General features: G+C 38.1%; 1 protein-coding gene across 2 annotated transcripts in view; it reads left to right on the forward strand.

Annotated features, from left to right (window-relative positions):
* Window positions 1-15,750, forward strand: part of LOC149154744 (AT-rich interactive domain-containing protein 6-like) — a 116,228-nt gene extending 100,478 nt beyond the window's left edge. For both annotated transcript variants that reach the window (XM_089440844.1, XM_089440845.1), the window contains exons 13-14: window positions 14,853-14,945; window positions 15,066-15,750. In XM_089440844.1, the coding sequence (XP_089296970.1) occupies window positions 14,853-14,945; window positions 15,066-15,170 (198 nt within the window). In that variant the 3' untranslated portion in view covers window positions 15,171-15,750. The remainder of the gene's footprint in view (window positions 1-14,852; window positions 14,946-15,065) is intronic.
* The last annotated feature ends 4,586 nt before the right edge of the window (window positions 15,751-20,336 follow it).

The following is a 20,336-nucleotide window of genomic DNA, read 5'->3' on the forward strand; positions in this document are numbered from 1 at the left end:
ATGGTTGCTCATCGCTCCAAGAAGTACCCTAAGCTCCCCGGAGCTCCCAGAGCTTAATGTCCATCTCATACAGGACCCTCATAAGAGGTTCTTTTTATGACTCCAAGTCGTTCTCGGAGGGCGAAGAACTCAACCTTCCCTAGGGGCTTTGTTAGAATATCGATGACCTGCTCATCAGTCCCAATGTGATGGAGCCTTATTGCTCTTCGTTTTACCATATCCTGGATAAAGTGGTACTCGATATCTATATGCTTGGAGCGATCATGAAACACAAGTTTCTCTGATAATCGGATCCCACTCTGGTTATCACAGAGGATCACGGTGGTATCCAACACACGTCCAAACAGCTCACTGAAGAGCTTCCTCAACCAGACAACTGCACAAGAGGCCATACTAGCAGCGATGAATTCAGCCTCGTCGGTGCTCAAGGCAACCGATTTCTGCTTCTTGCCCATACAGGATATCGAAGCAAAACCCAAAGAAAAACATCCAGAAGTGCTCTTGCGATCCACCACACTACCAACCCAATCAGCGTCAGAATAACCATGCATTGTCACATCTTTGACAGTGTATCTCAGTCCATGAGTGATTGTGCCCTGAAGATATCTCAGAAGATTCTTAGCACCAATCTAATGTATATGATGAGGCTCAACCATATATTGGTTCAATGTGTTAACTGCAAAACATAAGTCCGGACGAGAGTTCACCAAGAACATCAGTGCTCCTATGAGTTGACGATACTCAGAAGCATTCCCAATTCAAGTCCAGCAGCACAACCACATAACTCCTTAAAGTTAAGTTCCATTTAAGTAGTCACAGGCTTGCAGTCTACCATCGCAGATCTTTCCAATATCTTCACAACATATTTTCCTTGAGAGAGGAAAATTTCACTTGGCTTTTGCCAGACCTCCAACCCTAGGAAATAGTGCATTGGTCCTAGGTCCTTCTCAAATTCAGAAGCCAACTCCCTCTTACATTTGTGAATGAGAGGGTCTGCACTTCCATCAACTCCATGCTTGATTTTGTAGAGCCACTTAGAGGTGACAACTGATTTGTCCTGGGGTCTAGGGACCACATCCCAGACATCATTCTTCATAATTGACTCGTATTCTTCATTCATAGCATCCTTCCATACTTGATGCTTCACGGCTTCTTCGAATGATGAAGGCTCATTTTGAATGATAGTGCTCATGGCAGTCAAATATCCTTGATACCTGTTCGACTTCTTGCTTTCACGGAAAGTCCCCCTTGGTGCAATGTGTCTCTTGGCATCTTCGAGAGTCTCCCTAAGCCATGAGGGTCTCCTTTTGGAGGAGGAGGGCTCATGAGGAGGAGGATCAATAGGATCCATAGGTTCATCAACATCAGGCATCGTTTCGTCTTCTTTTGCACCCTGATTTCCGGTGTCAGCTTCTTTGTCCTTCCTTAGGATAGGAAGGTTGTTGATCTTCCTGAGGGCCATATCTTCATCGAAGGTGACATCATGACTTATCTCAACTTCCTTTTGACCAGCCACATAAATTCTATATCCCTTAGAATTTTCACTATAGCCCACAAAGATTCCTTTCTTCCCAGATGCACCCAATTTGCTTCTTTTCTCTTTCAACACATGAAAATATACGGGACTTCCAAAAATTCTAAAATGAGAGACATCGGGTTTCTTACCAGTGAACATTTCTTCGGGAGTCTTGGAGTCCAATGCTTGATGAGGGCATCGGTTTTGAACATACACAACAGTGTTTGCAGCTTCAACCCATATGAACTTTGGAAGGCCTTGATCATGAAGCATGGTACAAATTGCTTATACAATAGAGCAATGTTGTGCTAATCGTTATCGGGATAATTTTAGCGCGTGGAAAAAATCAGAAAAAATCGTAAAAATCGGGAAAAAGTCGATAATAATCAGGAAAAAATCGTAACATACAAAAATATTCATTTTTTTTCAATTTTTTTTAATATCTAAACCATCTACAACTTAAAATAAATACATTGACACATAAATATGATAAAAGAACTAATATATAAGATGTTTAATATCATTTCTAATGCTACATCACACATTACAGTGAATCATGTCCTGAATAGTAAGTCCTGACTCTTGAGTCCCAACTCAGCCTCAAAATATCAACAAAAAATATAGTAATGTATCTCATATCATGAGTCATAATGTCATATACAATGAAATGAACCAAATAACTATAGTCTAATACTACTGATTTCCTTTGCCCCTCTAGATGTAGATGTCGTTGGAGTTGGCAGTGGACTCTGCTGTGCTCTAGAAGCTACAAGAGGTAGACCACATCCTCTACTGGTGACAGGGGTAGCTTGGGTCACCTCCTCATAATTTTTTTTTGGCTATTTTTTTTCCCGATTTTTATGGAAAAATCGGCTATAAAAAACTTGATTTTATCTTTTTTTTTTGAAAAAATCGCGATAAATTCATTTTTATCGCGATTTTTTGGCGATTAGTGCAACACTGCAATAGAGCGATTCTTCCTTTCAGCCACACCATTATGCTCATGAGTGTATGGCGTTGTAGTCTCCCTCTTAATGCCAACTTTTCTGCAATAATCTTGGAATTCATTGGATTCATACTCGGTCCCATTATTAGTCCCCAATATCTTGATTTTCTTCTCGGATTGGTTTTCGATCTAGGCTTTGAAGTGTCAGAACTAGGTGAACACTTCATCCTTCTTCTTCAAGAAGTAGATCCAGGTCTTTGCGAGAATAATCATTCGTATAGGTGAGATAATATAAGTATCCTCCCAAAAAGTTTACGGGCATCATACCAGATATGTCGAAGTGGATCAATTGCAATATATCTATGGTCTTGCTATTACTTGAGGGGAATGGTCCCCTTGTAAGTTTTCCTTCGGCACATCCCGAACATGCACCTTCATGCTCTACTTTGAACTCGGCATACTTGTCACCATCTGTCTAACATTGAGTAGGGCCTTATAATGAACATGGGCAAACCTCCAGTGCCATAGTTCAGATTGTAGAGATGTGTCACAAGACATGGCTCCCAGTGGACTTCCTCCAACTTGATACAAAGTGTCAACCCTGAACCCAAGAGTTAAATTATCTTTAAAATATTTTCCAAACACATACCTTTCCATTGATGAATGCCACCTTGAATCCTTTGTCCTCCATCGCTGAAATGGACACCAGGTTCTTCTTGAGATCAGATACATATAGTACTTCTTGCAAATGAATAGTGTTACCTTGATTCAAGGGTAACATTCCCTACTCCCTGCATGGGATAGGTGGCATCGTCTCAAAGGATGATCTCCAAGTTTGTTTCCTTTCCTATCAGATTAGAGAGGGCTTCCTTGTATCTGGTGAAGTGCCTTGAGGCACCAATATCAATAAGCCAATTTCCCAAAGTGTATGGAGGAGAGGCAATGGAGAGGGCCGATATAAGATAGTACTCTTTTTGCTTATTGTTAACAACATTTGATTCTTCATACCTGGAGTTCCTTGATTTCTTGGAGGGTCGACCATTTCTTTGATGTCCCACATTCCTTTTTCCTTTGCCATTGGACTTGCCATTCCTTTGATCGTTGTTGTTGAAGTTGACCTTGGAATGATTGTGATCATCATCATGCGATGTGTCCCTTCTATTTGGACACTCCCTTGCCTAGTGGCCAAACTTATTGCAGACAAAGCATCTGCCCTTCCTTCCTCCCTTAGATCTAGGCTTTCCATGGAAATGACCTTTAGACCCTGCGTTATTTCTCCTTTTGGCATGAGCAGAGAATGCAGTAGGGTTGCTTCTATTAGAAGGCATTTCTTGCTCCATCATTCTTGTTTCTTCTTGAATGCATCTCGACATCAATTCTTCAAACCATGGAATTCAATCATTGTTGAGGACGGTGGTTCTAAATACATACCACTCAGGTGGGAGTCCTCCAAGGGTGGTGAGAGTAAGTTCCATGTCAGGAATTGCTTCTCCAATTGAGAGTAGATCATTCTTGATCTTAGTAATCCTTAAGAAATAGGATTGAATGTCCTTGTCCTTGCCCTTCTTAATATCATTCAACTTATTCTTTAGAAATAGAATTTGATTAGCATTACTAACCTTGAACATGCCGACCAACTTGTCATAGATCTCTTTGGAGGTCTTCAATTCGGAGATGTAGGCCACCAGATGCTTGTCAATGGAATCCCTGATAATATTCCTTGCTTTGACTTTAACCCTATTGTACTTGGTCTTTGTAGCAGTCGGTGCATTTGAAGGAGGTTTAGGGATTTTACCCTACACATAGTCCATCACTTCTTTTTCTTCCAAGGTCAAATCAAGAGACATCTTCTATCCATGATAGTCAGATTTGTTATGGAGCTTGTCTTCAGTTGGGAAGTAGGATGAGGAACCCATTGAACCTTCTGTCCTTGTCCAACTGTCTTTGGTGATTGCTCTTTCACTCTTGCTTGAGCTTTGTCTTCATGTCAGCTCAGATACCATGTTGAAGTAAAGAAATTTTACTTCAATTTCTTTACCAGCCCAGTATCAATATTCAGATTAGGAATCACATCAACATGATAGTAAAATGCAAATAGAACATAAACATAAACAGTGGAAGACAAGCCAAGACAAGAGGACACAAGATGTGGCACCAGCCAGGGACAAACCCCAATTTGGGGAAACCCTTGATCAAATCTTCTTTTAGTCTTCAATAGTTTAGCAGAGAGAGATAATACAATTTACAAATCTAATAATTTATAACAGCAGCAAAAGAGCCCTAACCAGAAAAGTCAACGCTGGTCAACAGGGTAGATTTGATCCTCAACAAATCGGTCAACTTCAACATCCAAACAACAAGATAAAACAACCCTCAAAACAGTTAAATTCAGCCCAGTCAAAGTTTGGTCAAACAACCCACTAGTGGTCAGCGCTAGTTGCAGTCAACGTTGGTCAACACTTGGTCAAATTGTCCAGAAATTCGGTCTCCTGAAATTTCGGCCTCCTGAAATTTCGATCTCTTGAAATTTCAGCCTCCAGAAATTTCGCTCTCTTGAAATTTTGGCCTCCTGAAATTTTGATCTCTTGAAATTTCGGCCTCTTGAAATTTCACTCTCCTAAAATTTCGGACATGTGGAGAGAGAGAGGCCCATAAATCCGTACCCAATCAATGAGGAGAGAGAGAGAAGTGTGAAGATGAGTGTGTCCAAATGAGGCTAAGTCACCTTCTATTTATATGCAACGTTGAGGATGAATAGATGTTACTATTGGGTGGAACACACAAATTTAGCAATTGACAACCATGATATATATTTTATTAATACATGAATAAATGATGATTACATTTTGTGGGAGGCCCTAGCTATATACTGCCTTGGGTGCCTCTTGGTGAATGCGCATGATCTTTGATCATGCCCTTTGCCTAATAACTTATAAACTAACTAATTTTTTATATAACAAACAACTTGTGATTAGATCTTCAATATTGCATCAAACAACCAAACCAATTGAGCACCAATGGAAGATCTGAAATAATCTTCCCTGTAAGCTAACTAGGGTGGCACTCGAAGTCCACCGAAATCAGCTTGAGTTTCGCTTGAAACTCTTGAACTCGCTTGAGATCCTTTCAATTTGTCAATGAGATAGATAGCATAGCCTTGCCATTGAGTTCCTCCTTTTATAATTCTACATGGAGCCTCCCTCTAGCTTCTAGATCCTCATTTTCCCTCTTATTTCATTGGCAGGGCCCAATTTCCACTAGAAGACTTTTGCCACCATTTTGAATAAAATAATAATTTACCTCCTTTCTCAATAAAATATTAATTTGCCGCCATTTCCCCATAAAATAATATTTTTCCTCCCTTCAATAAAATATTATTTGCCGCCATTCTCCATTAAGATAATAATTTCCGTATTTCTCCACAAAATAATATTTTCTACCCTTTTAATTTAATACAATGTTCCACCAAGGTTCCGGGGCGAGGGAGCGAGGGGGCGGCCTATGCAAAAGCTCCCTACCATTTTTTAGGAAACGTGGGGGAGCGTCAGGGTCTTAAAAATTTATAAATATAAAATATAATTTATTAATTGAGTCCACTATGACAATTTGGTTTGAATTGAAAAGCTGCAAAGCATGATCATTGATATCAATATCATTTGACATTATCCAAATTTATAATATCATATAAAATAATAAATTTAAAATTCTAATTCAGCTTGGTCAAATTCTAATTTATATTTTGGTCAGACAGAGGGAGAGCTTCAGCTTGATAAGGTAGCCACTGAATTTTGTGAAATGGTAAATGAACAGATCAGGAACATTGCATTGGCAACAGAAGGGGCAACTACAATGGGTTGTCCAGCTGTATTGGATCCAACAGCTAGAAAGTTTGTTATATTATATATAATATAGACAGTACACCATATGCTAAAAGAAGAGTTTTAGTTCCAGGAGAGATGAGAAGATCACATGAAAGAGTTTCTGACAGTTTACTATCAAATGACATTGACTGCAGGATGACCATCTGCGAACCAACTTGGGTGACCAACGATGGCATGGATAATTTGTCTACCTTATTAGAGCAATGCCATGCAGTTCAAACTTCAAACTAGCAGTGTATTTCAGGGGTGAAAATAATTTTCAGACCTGAGAATTCAAGCTGAGCCACTGTGCTCTGTGTAAATTTTGTAACTGTATAAATTCATATATAACGACAGTTCCTGAGATTTCTTGTTGCCCATAGTATTTTGTCATGCTTGCAGTAAACGCATGTTAGTCTATAGTCCACCCAATTATTTTCCACATGACATAGGTGCTGCTTCCATAGTTTGTATGTCAAATGTCATGCAAATTAAAAACACAAACTGAATGTCTCATATTCTTTGCCTGTCACTCCTGTTATCTCCCCACTGTAATCCAACCATCACTTGAGAAAAAAGGAGAAGTTTTAAAAGGGAAAATTCATGTACGTGCTATATGGTCCAGCAAATTTCCATGATACTGACCCTCTAAAATAACGCTTGTTAAAACCAAAAGACAGCACAAGACGTTATCCCCATACAGAACATGAGTAGCTTCGTACCACTTTAGGTCTATTAAATCATAAACTATAAGCAAGGCCATTTTTTTGGGAGCATGGGGAAACGTCCCCTCAGGGAAGGGAAACATTTCCCTGGCACGTCCCCCCGAGTTTCCTCCATTTTGGGAGCGTGGGGAAACGTCCCCTACTCGTCCCCAAGTCCCCAGAGCGCGAGGGAGCGAGGAAACTAGACCCCTAGGGGGGGGGGCGAGTCCCCGTGGAACACTGATTTAATATCACCAAAAATTGGCAAAACTCTTAAGTGGATTTTGCACTCACAAAATTTGGGAATATTACACTACCCCAGTGAAGAAGCCAGGATCTGAAGCTTAAATCCTCAAGCACCGCGGTCTTATTTCGTTGTCTCTTGGCATACATTATGAGTTGTTTATGCGATGATCTGAGCTCTGAATTTTCGAATTATAGAAGATCTAAATCTTGAATTCGCTGGCTATCACAGTTAATCTGGGGAAGACATATTTTTCAAGCCATTCGGTCTTCTGTTAAAGCAGATCTAGGAGCATTGTAACAAGTTCGAAGCCTAAGTAATCATCTGTGACAGACTTAAGTCAAGGACATGAAAACATTTCTGAGCATGCTTTGAAGTTTGACGTACAAAGACCTATAGCCTAAGCTGCAGTCTAATCATCCACTCTTCTGTGGTAGACTTGTGACAAGCACCAATAGGGACGGTTTGCCACATATATGTATATATTATTATACACACATTTAACTTGCTTCTCTGAAAGCCGAGTTTTGTACGAAGCAAGTTTCATAACGCGGGGTGAAGTAACTTCACAAAAATTCTGCTTAGATATTTAGTTCGGCCCTGAGCACTGAACTGAAGTCTTGAGACATGAAGGTTGCAAAGTAGTCTTTTACGGTCATGTCATGGTAATCAACAATTCTGAAGTATGATCTAATGAAATGACCTAATTACCTTAGCGTTCGTGACAGTCTCTGGACATGTACAATTTTATACTTCTGTATGCTGACTTTTGGGATGTTGCAAACCTAAGGTTGTATTCGATTTAGAGGAGTAACCAAATACAATGGCATAACACCCTCTCCAGCAAGAATATATATGTTAAGTCATCAAATCTCGAATATACCTACGTTGCACTGGTTCGCGAACCTGGGGGTGGGGTTTTCGAACCCATCTCGGGTTCTCGTCCCCAAGTACCGGGTTCGGGTACGGGTTCTTTTAAAAGGCACCCAAAAGGACTGGGTTCTTCGCAACCAAAATTTGGGTTCTTTTGTCTAATTGGGTGCGCCGAACCCTGACAACGGGCACGTGGAACCCCAAAATCGGGAATGTTAGAGTCAATTTTTTTTTACTGATTTTGTTGTAATTCTTTTCAAGCTCGGCCTTTTTACTTCTCTTTCTGCAGTTTCGACCTAGAGATGACCACTGTAGATTCATTGTGTAGGCCGAATGCCATTACTATTGTAGCTATGTAGCTGGAGAGCATGTTGATTGGAGATCTAAGTGATGTTGATGACTTGGATGATGATGACATGGCTTGAGGAAGCCATTGTTCACTATTTTGAAATTTACTAGTTCATGTTTGGAGATGCCTTAAGGAAAATTTTAAATGTAGTATATGTACATATATCATGATTCTTATTAATATGTAAACTCCAATTTGCACTTGATATCAAACTACAGATTTTGAAATTTCAATGTGAATGTTGAATGTTCAATGGTCTGCATGATTAAATCGTTAAAGTTTAAATCATGAATATTTTATTTTTCTTGTTTAAAGTTCGAAAATATACAAATTCATATATATTATAATTTATAAAATAATATATATCATGATTTTGTTGTAATTCTTTTCAAGCTCGGCCATTTTACTTCTCTTTCTGCAGTTTCGACCTAGAGATGGCCACTGTAGATTCATTGTGTAGGCCGAATGTCATTACTACTGTAGCTATGTAGCTGGAGAGCATGTTGACTGAAGATCTAAGTGATGTTAATGACATGGCTTGAGGAAGCCATTGTTCACTATTTTGAAATTTACTAGTTCATCTTTGGAGATGCCTCAAGGCAAATTTTAAATGTAGTATGACAATGGACATATATCATGATTCTTATTAATATGTAAACACTCCAATTTGCACTTGATATCAAACTACAAATTTTGAAATTTCAATGTGAATGTTGAATGCTGAATGATGTGCATGATTAAATCGTTAAAGTTTAAATCATAAATAGTTTATTTTTCTTGTTTAAAGTTCGAAAATATACAAATTCATATATATATATACACACACACCCCCAATGAACCCACGCACCCTCTTTCAAAAATTGAAGATCAAGGCAGAAGCATCAACATATTTTGCAGCAGGAATAGGGATTTTTCTTTTTGCAGCAGCAGACCTTAAGAGATTCAGTTGTCTTGCTAAGAAAGTGCAGAAGGGTTTCATCATTTGAAGGGTTCATTATCAAACAGCAAGAAGCAAGAAGCAGTGTTATCTACAACAGCTTTCCTTCTAGCATTCTCTGTATCAAGGGAGATTCTTCAAGGAATCTGTTGTTGAAGTTGAGTATTCCAACTGTAAAAAGACTCACAATTTGCATCACTCCTCAAGCAGACTCAAGCTACATTTATGTGCTATTGAAGAGATAAAGATTGCAGTCCTAAAAGAAGAGTCAACACAGTACTTGAAAGTCTGACAATACCACTTATACTATGATACTTGTGTCTTGCCTATGGTGAAAGTGATGTATAATCTAATGACATATATCCTCGGATGAGAAGCCTCATGTATACAGGGCTGTGACACCTATGGTTCAGTTGACGTTGCTATATGACAGTGGAACTTGAGAAGTTTGAAACAAAAAGGTTGCTGTGTCATCATTAAAGGAGTCTAGGCTTGGCAAGATCTTATTGATGAATCATACAGAGTCATGACTCATGAGTGTAGGAATAGCAGCTTTTGTCAAGTCGTGCCTCAGTCACATATTGCAACAGTTTTGTCATCCTGCAGCTTACTGTGCATCTGAAGGAAGTTTTTGTGATAAGGCATCTAAGTTTTGACAGTGACCTAAGGTAATCTTTGATGTGAAACAGTGGAAGTGAGAGTGGAGTCTATATAAGCCTATATAAGCCTGACTTGAAGGAATAAGAATACAACAGTGGCCCTAATGGCAACATACCTATATGACAGTGAAGTTGATGTGACGGTGACTTTGGCAGAAAGACAGTAAAAAAATAAAATGATATTGTGACAAGTGATAATTCTCTTGATGTATGACAATGACACTGTTCTTGATATATGACAGTGACATCGTACTTGATATGTGACCGTATATGCTAGCAAGTTGTGTTTATTGCAGTAAATGATATATGACTGAAAGTAATTGTCAAAGAGGTCTCGATTGATACAACAGTAATGTAACCATAATCTTGCATTATGGAAACTGTGACTTTGACTATAACAGTATTCTTGATGATGTTGTGACTTGATAGTGATGATTGTGATTTGACAGCTATGATGACAGTGATGTTTTGACAGTGTCTTTGATATGATGTTTTGACAGTGTCTTTGATATGACAGCATTGTATGACCTGCCCTTATGACAGCTAGAGTTTTCCAGTACAGATTGAGCAGAAGATGTGTTTTTAACTTATTTGTTGACAGCTAAGTCACCTGACACGGGGATTCAGGATTCGTAGGATACAGGGATTTGAGTGTCGGATTCGGATTTGGACACGTTGACCCCCCGGAACAGGACACGTAGGATTCATTATATATTATTTTATTAATATATATATATATATATATATATATATATATATAAGTTGCAGGAAACGTGGCCCTAGGGGGCATTTCGCCAGGGGAAACGAAACGAAACACGTTTCCCCGTACCGTACGGCCTGGAAACGCGTTTCCAGGCGGTACGGGCCACGTTTCCCCCAAAAAAACATTTGTTTTTTTTTTTTTTTCTAATGTAGATCTCTTACATTTGTTTGCCCTAGTGTTGATATGCAGTTCATGGTAATGTTAAATTCTTAAAGTAAAAGTGATATTCTCTATTTTTCATTTTCATCATTTTACTTAAATTTTTAACATTACCATGAGATGACTCAGGATGTTTGAGAGTGGTTTCGCCGTCATTGGATTTCATATGGAGAAAGTAGAATTTTAGATCTTATTCAAAATCCAACAGACTTATCTGTTTTTCAGGATTTCAGGATTGGGGGAATTTCAATGTTTCCATTGGATTTTATCATGTACTAGGGTATGGAACTTGTATTTAATCGAGAGAACAAAGCCCTCTATGCAAGGGAGACTCCCAATAATCAAGAGAATGTAGGGTACTAGGGTATGAAACTTGTATTTAATCAAGAGCACTAAAGTCATTCGACTATGTAGGAGGAGACTCCCAATCAACCACGAGACAAAAATTGGGGAGGTCGCGTTTCTCCGTTTCCCGTTTCCAAAATTTGGGGAGGTCGCGTTTCGTATCGCTTCCCGTTTCGGAAACTCGTACCCGTTTCCCCGTTTCGTGCAACCTTGATATATATATATATATATATTAAAAATTAGATATTTCTTACACAAATTCTAATTAATGATACAAATTCATTGATTTCAAACATAGATCTTCATATATATCATGCATAGTACATACAAAATTCAAATACATGTCAGTGATCACATAAATCATGATTCATAAATGAAAGACAACTTACAACTACAAGATACTAAGATAAAGATACTGACAGCTGTAGTTTTCTCATTAAGTCAGCTGTAGTTTTCTCATGAAGTCATCAAATCAAAATGTGTTACATAGGTAGTGCTGGTGCAATGCTAATGGCAAATAGAAATAGAAAATATAAAACAACTACAGGTATAGAAGCCTCAAGGCAATAGGTAGCCCATGACTCATGAGTCATCAATCCTTATAGTCATCATCAGAATCAGCATTAATGTCCTCATCATCATGGTCACCACTACTCTCCTCTGCATCCTCCTCCCCTGTATCCATAGTGGCCTCTGCATCTGCTGGTGTGGAGGATGACCCCTCTAAAATATCACCGTCATCAAATCTAACAGGCTCTAGCACTGGATCATTGAGATCCATGTTGGCCAATGCCAACTCAACACCGCTGTCCAGACCCATATCATCAGGAAAGACATCCCACATCTTTGTCTTTCCCCTCAACCACTCTTCCCTCTGCCTGTAAATAAGACGAAGGTTGGTGTGCACATACACCATTGTCTCTGCCCTGGACTGCTTGCTCTTCTTCACAATACACAAATTCCCATATGTGCTCCAATTCCTCTCGCAACAAGAGGATGAAGTCACCTGAGCCTCAAAGTATGCAAAACTGAAAGAGAAATATGGTAAAAAACATAAGGAACAATGCCTTTTTTTATGTGTGCGGGTTTCAATTTAGGGGATTCGAATCCCAGAATCGGGACACGTTGTGTCCTAACAGGATTCGTACGAATCCCATTAGGACATGACATGTCCCCTTTTGGGATTCGAATCCCCAGCGAATCGTGTCCGATTCGCAGGATTCAGACATGTGGACCCTTTATAACGAATCTGGTTACTTAGGTTGACAGTTGTGCAACATCAGATCGGTTACCATGTTTGAGCAGAACTAGGGTTTGAGAGTGGCACATTGAGCAGGGTCATTATATGTATGGATAGTTGATGCATGCGAGATGTGTAGATTGAGCAGAGACAAATTTGATTGACATGGCTTGTATTGTAGTTTTCTTGGATTGATTTTTGAGCACAAGTGGATCCAGTGTGAAAATTGTGAAACGTGGTTTGTCTACTGATCAGGGTGGTAGGATGGTGCAAGGCAGGAGAGTGAAGTCTCCTTCAGGTTGGACCCTGAGAACACTAAAGGGCGGTGCTAGGGCAGGTTGGAGCTTGTGTAGGTTGTAGCATCCTTTTAGTAGCAGCAGGTTGTAGGTTGTAGAACCCTGTAAAGTCGGGCGTTGGAGCGTCCATCTGGTAGCAGCTGATAAACAGGGTGTTGGTGCATCCGTCAGGTTGTACCCTGTAAACCAAGGGGTTGGAGCCTTCCTTAGTTGTAGCTGAAAATGATGGAAGCTGGAGCTTCCTATTGATGTACATTTTATTAATGACAAATGTTAAGAAACGTTCGGTGGTTTTTGTCCTGAAGGGGTTTCCACCTAAAAATCTGTCTATTGTATTTATTGTTGGGTATGAATGCTCTGTGAAGTTAAAAATATACTAATTGATAAGAAATAATGATTCAGCCCCCTCTTAGTGTTTTCAACATCTATCTGCATTTGATGCATGCTATCCCAAAAGTCTAATAAACATGGAATGTGTGTATTCATTATTTGAATGAATTGAGGAGCATGTTATTATGCATGCACCCATCATTTGCATATTTTGTCTTATTTAGCCTTGATATTGGTTGCATTGAGGTAAACACACACCTTAGATGGCATCTCCACCTTCACTTGTATCTGCCTGCTTTTGATGCAAGGCTATCCCAAAAATCCTATAAATATGGGATGTATGTATTGATTATTTGCACGAATTGAGGAGCGTCACGTTGTATGAATTACATGTTGTTTATGTGATTTATTGATGTCTTGATTAATTCATGATCATGGATAAGACCCAAATTTCAACAGCATGAGGTCTGGTCTATTACATGTTTGTTTATGTGATTTATCGATTTCTGGAGACTTGTTTAATTGATGCTCTTGGATAAAACCCAAAGTTCAACAGCTAGGAGGTCTGGCCTTCCTCACTCATGTGCGTTTCCAAAATCATGCAGCTAGATCCCATCAGTATCAGTCACTACCAGAGGATATCATCTACGAGTTCATCAGACCTTTCATAGTCATAGACACTCTGATGGGAAGCCTGTCTTTCACTTCACAACTCATTGTGTTGGCAGCCAGATCCAGCATGCGTTGACAATTTTTTTTTCAGCGCCAATTTTTTTCAGCTTTTAGCATCTCTCTTGTAGTTGCACCTCATCTTATATTCCCCCTTAGCTAGATATTTCATACTCCTACTTTGTATTTACACTAGACAATCACATTGACTTCTTTTGTGGTCATTTGTTGGGTAGTTATAAAATGATCTAATCTTATGTTATCCATGTCTGTTTACAACATATCGCAAATGTATATTTAGTTTTAAACATTTCAGATGGAGGAAAACCAATTTCTATTGATCACATATTACAGATGGCAGCGGTTGCTATTTGATGGTCATATTGTTAGATTGATTTTTGGTCTGAATACGGCAGTGGGTGTTTGCTAAAGACTTTTCGTCCTTGTCACAACTTCAAATCTAGAATCAGGCATTAACCAAGCCATTGACCTTGTTCAGAGGAAATGTCTTAAACGATTTTAAATGTTGTCTGATTTCACTGGAAACGCTGGACCGAAAAAACTTAATATAAATGCTAACATCACAAATCCTGACTAGAATAAGCATTTTCTGAATGTAATTGTGTATGAATATTATGTTTCTTATGGTTTGACTTATCCCACCCGCTTTGTACCGATGGTGGATGTACCTTTTTAGTGCTTTAACCTACTTTTGTGGTGCTTTGTTGGACATTAATAAACTCATCATATTTATTACCTTATCAGAACTACATAGAACAGAACTAAACGAGGATAGATGTATTTATTCATTTTTACCAGAGAAAATTAAAAACTGAACCAGAGTCCTTTACATTGCAGTCGAGAGCCCAAAGTGCAGTAGTAATTATTGAACTGTTATTTTAAGTAATTGCACAATAATTAAGTTTCAAGAAGTAACAAAATTCTTGCCACATCGTATACAGGTTCGTGTCCAGTGTGATCCAGTAGGCCGCTTGGTTATTTCTGGTGACCCAGAGCAACCTGACAATCCATGGGGAGTAACACCTTTCAAGAAGGTACAGTTACTTCTCGACATATGAAAAGTGTTTTTAGCAGAATCATTTTTTACTGTTTTGAAGCTGTTTGTTATCTTGAGGGTAAAAATTTACATTTGAATTGAAGTATTACTTTTCCAGGTAATCAGCTTGCCATCAAGGATTGATTCACATCAAACATCAGCAGTGGTCACTCATCATGGTCAATTATTTGTTCGTGTCCCTTTTGAGCAGTCTGAGTTGTAGCGTGAGTCGTATCATGTTTAGTTTCCTGTTTTATTGGTTAGAGCATGTCAAGTTGGAAAGAAGAGCCTTATGGGAACGCTATATTCAAGGAGCTGAACTTACTTGTACAAGAACAAATGGGTGCAATTTTGAGCAAGAAAAATCAGGCAGGAAGAAAAATAGCTTCTCTCGATTTTGTGGAATTTTCCCTGCAACATTTGACAAGGAAGGTGGAGATCACTACCTTTTTAGTATTTACACCTGATTAATCAAGGAAGGAAGCTATTAGAGGCCACATGGTAGCTTTTCGGAAAACCATGGAACTGGATGAAATAGAACTCTTGTTCTGGTTGCCCCTGTATCTGTATTATAATTTTAGGGCTTGTAATTCCCGTGGCATACCAAATAGCCTTTTGTGTCTATTCTTCTTTAATATAATGTAGTGGCATGTGGATTTCTAAAAGGATGTAATGTAGCGCACCAGGAAAAGGGGTTTAATGCAAAGTAGTGATCTCTTCACCGTCCAGAGAGTGATCGTGCCACTGTTTTTAATTTAGTCGTAATATTTGATACATGATGCTTCTCGACCTCAGGTAAAGAAGGCTGACTTTTCGGTCAGTACCAACCCTTCATACTGAGTTAAGGCAGGGAGAGAATTTTTCTTTGTGATTTGAGAAGTGTTGATGTCGGGATATTGTCGCCTATTAATTTTGACCAGTGTTGAATGGTTGCAAACAACTGTGTCCGCACTAGAACAGTACGGCCTTACACGGATGTTTATTTCAAATTTTATTTTCTATATAGGTCCGAGAACTTTGATCGTCATATCCCGATTTGCACTCATTAGAAAAATATCTAAAAATCTCATTAAAATAAAATTTGCAGTGTCCAGTAAGTAGAGTTGAGGAGGTGCTATTTGCTTTTAAGTTTATGGCCTTAGCATTGCTTTTGAAGTTTTCTGAATCTTTTCATATGACATGAACATTTACTTGGAGAATATCAATAACTAGATGGCTGTTATACGATTGGATAAATATTGTTTATACAAGATCACACATACAAAGAACAGCAAATAATTTATGATTGTTTATACAGGTATCACACATACAAGCAGCAGCAAACTATTTATGATCTCCGGGGATGTCTAGTTATGCAGAGGATAAATTTTGCAATGCTAGACTGAACGAATTTAGGGAAAAATTCTCCATTATAGTATGGTTCATCACATGGTTAGATTAAACTGAAAACTGTGTATTTGAAACATGAGAAGCAGAATGATTTTTTTTAGATGGAGACAGGATGGTAATCAAATTAAGCAGCTGCTTCAAAAACTTGATTATTGAAGGATCTGAAATTGCAAATATTGGAAGAAATACGAGGAAATATGTTTGGTAAAAAAAATAATGTTACTCCTTAATATGAATGGTCGTGTCAGATTTTGGAAAATGTTCCCGATCTCGAATTCAGAAAATCGTCCTAATAAAATTAAACATTTGGAAAACATTCAGATAGGAGATAAAACTGTAGATGTGTGCTTGCGATTGATTCCACTTATGCAGCGGAGTTGAGCTCTACCTGAGAGTCTACAAATATTTTTCTGTAGGCAGGGGGTTTCAGAAGCAAATTCCGTGGCAGAAGATTGATGAAGTTAGTCACCTTGTCCAGCAGGGCTTGGATGGTCGACATTGACGCATCCGACTCTATCCAACTCTATAGACTTCATGCGTATAATAGAAACCACACACCTAGACTCCTACTTCCTTTTATATGGTTTTAGATTGTGCTTTCTTGATTCAACATTGAATTTGTCGAGCCTTACATGCTTCTCGTGTTTAACGTTTGAATTGTGCTCTCCATTTCTCAGTGGCCACTGCCTCCCTGGTCATCTTACGTTCGACTTTTCCTTTTTATGTAACCTCAGTGGACCAATAACAACAATGTGCCATGCCAACATTTATTGTTGCTTTCCGACGTTCGCAATTGAGAAAAGAAAGTGTGGAGAATGTCGACACTCTGTGAGGAAGGCATGGGTGATTAATGAGGGATACCGTGTTCTGTCCTTTTTCTCCCCCACTGCCTTAATTTTTTAAGGGTCAAGGTCAAAGTAAAATATTTTCATCCCGAAAAGATTTAAGGATCTTAAAGTTAAAAAAATTTGGTGTAACTAGTCCTTAATATAAAACGCGTGGTGATATTTTTGTAAAATATTTCAAATTTGCTAATGATTTTATAATTTTTATAAATTTTAGGTAATTTTTAGATAAAATAATTTTATCAGGGATGATTTGGATGAATTATTTTGAAAAAAGAATGGAAATTGGTTCAGTTTTTTTTGGAAAAGTATGGACAATTATCTCATCTAGTAATACCAATGTTTTAAAACTCTCTGTTCGGAAACAACCAAGGGTCGTCTCCGACTCTGAATCCTACTCGGTATTGTATTGACTCGGTTGGTTTGATTTCAATAACTGGTCGTTGTAAAATATACATTATATATATATATATATATATATATATATATATAATTTATTTATTTATTTATTTATTTTTTTTTTTATTAAAAAAAAAAAAACATAATTTTAAAGATTTCCATTCATTTTTCCAAACACAAAGCTTTAGAATATAGAGAGCAGACAACATATGATCAAAGTAGGCTCATGAATATATCCATTATATCAAAATGGCACCTAGTGAACTGTCCAATACAAAGTTCATACTTAGCCAACAGTGCCAGGATTCTTTTTTGCCTCAGTGGAAGGACAATCACTAGACTACAACAATAGTAATACCAATTCTCTGCAACCAATCATAGCTTTCCAAATGATAAGTCAATGAACTGATCAATAGATGTCTTCAAATTTGTGCCTTTGCTACAGGACGACCTGTCTCATGCTTCTACCTAGACTGCTGGAGATGATTTCGAGAAATCTGCCCCTAATGAAGTATGAAAACCCTTGATTTAATTATGGTCAAGCTTGAGAACAATCAAAGGTAAATATGTATCTATTAGTCCATTGCTAGAATGTTTTCCTTTTTAAAAACATTGTATGGCTCAATGCATTGTTTCAGTTTTCTAATTCATGCCACTAGGATAACCATAATTTGGCCTTGTAATTTTCAAAACTTTCTCACAATGATAGATTACTTTAGGGCTATACAAATGCAATAAATGACAACCCAAACTGTTGATATGTAGGAGGCAGAACAACTTTTGAAAAATGTGCTTCAGGATCTTATTCAAAGAGGCAAGCCGATCGGGTTGTTACCGAGGCAGTTGAGTCGATGATTGGCTCGACCGACTCAGTAACAACCCGACCAACTGTTCCGTTTTGGCCACGAGCGGAGCCAACCAGGGATTAGCTCGGTCTGGCTTGGCCGAGTCAGAGTCGCCTCGACCATTTTTTAAAACACTGACTAATATTAGTCCTTAAATTTTTCCTAAATCCTCGTGGGCCATAGTGGAAACAACTTTTCAATTTCTCTTTGCATTTTTCTCATTTCTCATAGGTCAAAAAAGAAATAACCTTTCTATTTCTCTTTGCGTTAATTCCATAGGTTTGTATTGGAAACATCTAGTTTGTAATATGCTCCAATCTTTGATGTTTGAATAAAGGCAGATATTTGTACAAGGGCTATGTAGTAATAAACCTTGATGCACAATGATGTGATTGCAAAAGGGGAGTGGACATTATGAAAGAGCATCGACTTGCCTTGTTCAGAAGCTTATCGGAAGTGAAGTGGGATGTGCCATATCACCCCTAAATATTTTCTTATGACGAAACTTCCTGTAAGGAGGTTATGAAACCTCCTCCCCTCGCCAACCAATATAATTAATAAATCACCCCCAATCCTTGTGGCAACAATGTTTTCCATGACATTTGTTGAAGAGGTGTGTATGCTTCACATGTTCATGTATCATTTCTTGAAATCATAGTTGGAGCTTCGTGTTGAAAAATAGGATCCATTCTAAAAAAAGGAGGGACCCTGACCTTGCTTCAAAGTATGGATGATTATTGGAGTCACCTATTATGATTGACAAGGCATTAGTTTTGGAGCTCATACCTTGTACATCTTAAATGACCATTAGCATTTCACTATCATTATTAGTATGATGCTCTGAACTCGAAGTGAAGCATAATTATGTTTTTTTCTGAATGTTAAAGATAACCCCCTTGCACTTTCCATCCATGGATTCCGAATTGCCTTTCAAGGTCGTCATAAAAAAATGATATACATTGCTTTCACTCTAAAAACCATTGCTCAAATTCTCCTTTCTTCACATTCCTTGTATACCTTGGTTGACCACTAGCATTTTAATGCCATTATTAGTAGCATGCCCTAACTCTTAAGCAAAATAAAATTATGTTTTTTTCTTCAAGATAATCCCCTTCCTTCTTGTTACTCTTGTATTTCCTTTTGAAACATTGTAAAAAAATAACATTAATGGTTTTCACTCTAGAAACCACTAAAATCTTGCTTTCTTCCTTGTGCATTATCCAATGATAAGACCTTTCTCCCTTGTGCATTATCCAATGATAAGACCTTGAAGGTGAAGGGTGGATATTGTGACAAACAGTTGGAATTTTGATTGACAATGATTGAATGTGGTGCTCTTATATTTTATAACTTATAGGTGATTTAATGCTTCTCCCTCACTAATTAATTACCTGCTCTTGGAAATTCCCGGTGACTTGAACAATCTAATGAGGATTTGATCTTCATTTGGGAAGTGGCGCAACTTTGAGCTAACCATATTTTCTGCAACAAGAAATTCACGAACATTGATTTCAGTGTTTAAAGCAAGGACCCTTTTGCTAGTGTTCTTGCAGTGCTTCCAAATTATCATTTATCACAAGTCATATGGGTGGAATGATTTGTGGCCAACGCTGCCATAATCCTACATTCCAAGTAGCGACAATGGGAGGATTTCTCCAAGTCACAAAGAACACAATTTTCCGGTGGAAAATAGAGTTCGTAATTTCTATTAAAAAGATGTTAATAGTAATTACATGTTGTAAATGCCTCCGCATATGCTGTATGGTGGCGAGAGCCACGTTACAATGTAGTATCCTGGATATATATATCCAAAAAGGTATCTAGGAAATATCATGAGGTGATGATTCCCTGTAAATAGTCCCCAATATACAAAAAATATCGAGTGACCAAGTCCATATGATATACATCAAT

This window comes from Pinus tabuliformis, chromosome 9 (assembly GCF_031772625.1).
Source record: "Pinus tabuliformis cultivar Carrire ecotype Pingquan chromosome 9, CPIR1, whole genome shotgun sequence".
Lineage (NCBI taxonomy): Eukaryota > Viridiplantae > Streptophyta > Pinopsida > Pinales > Pinaceae > Pinus > Pinus tabuliformis.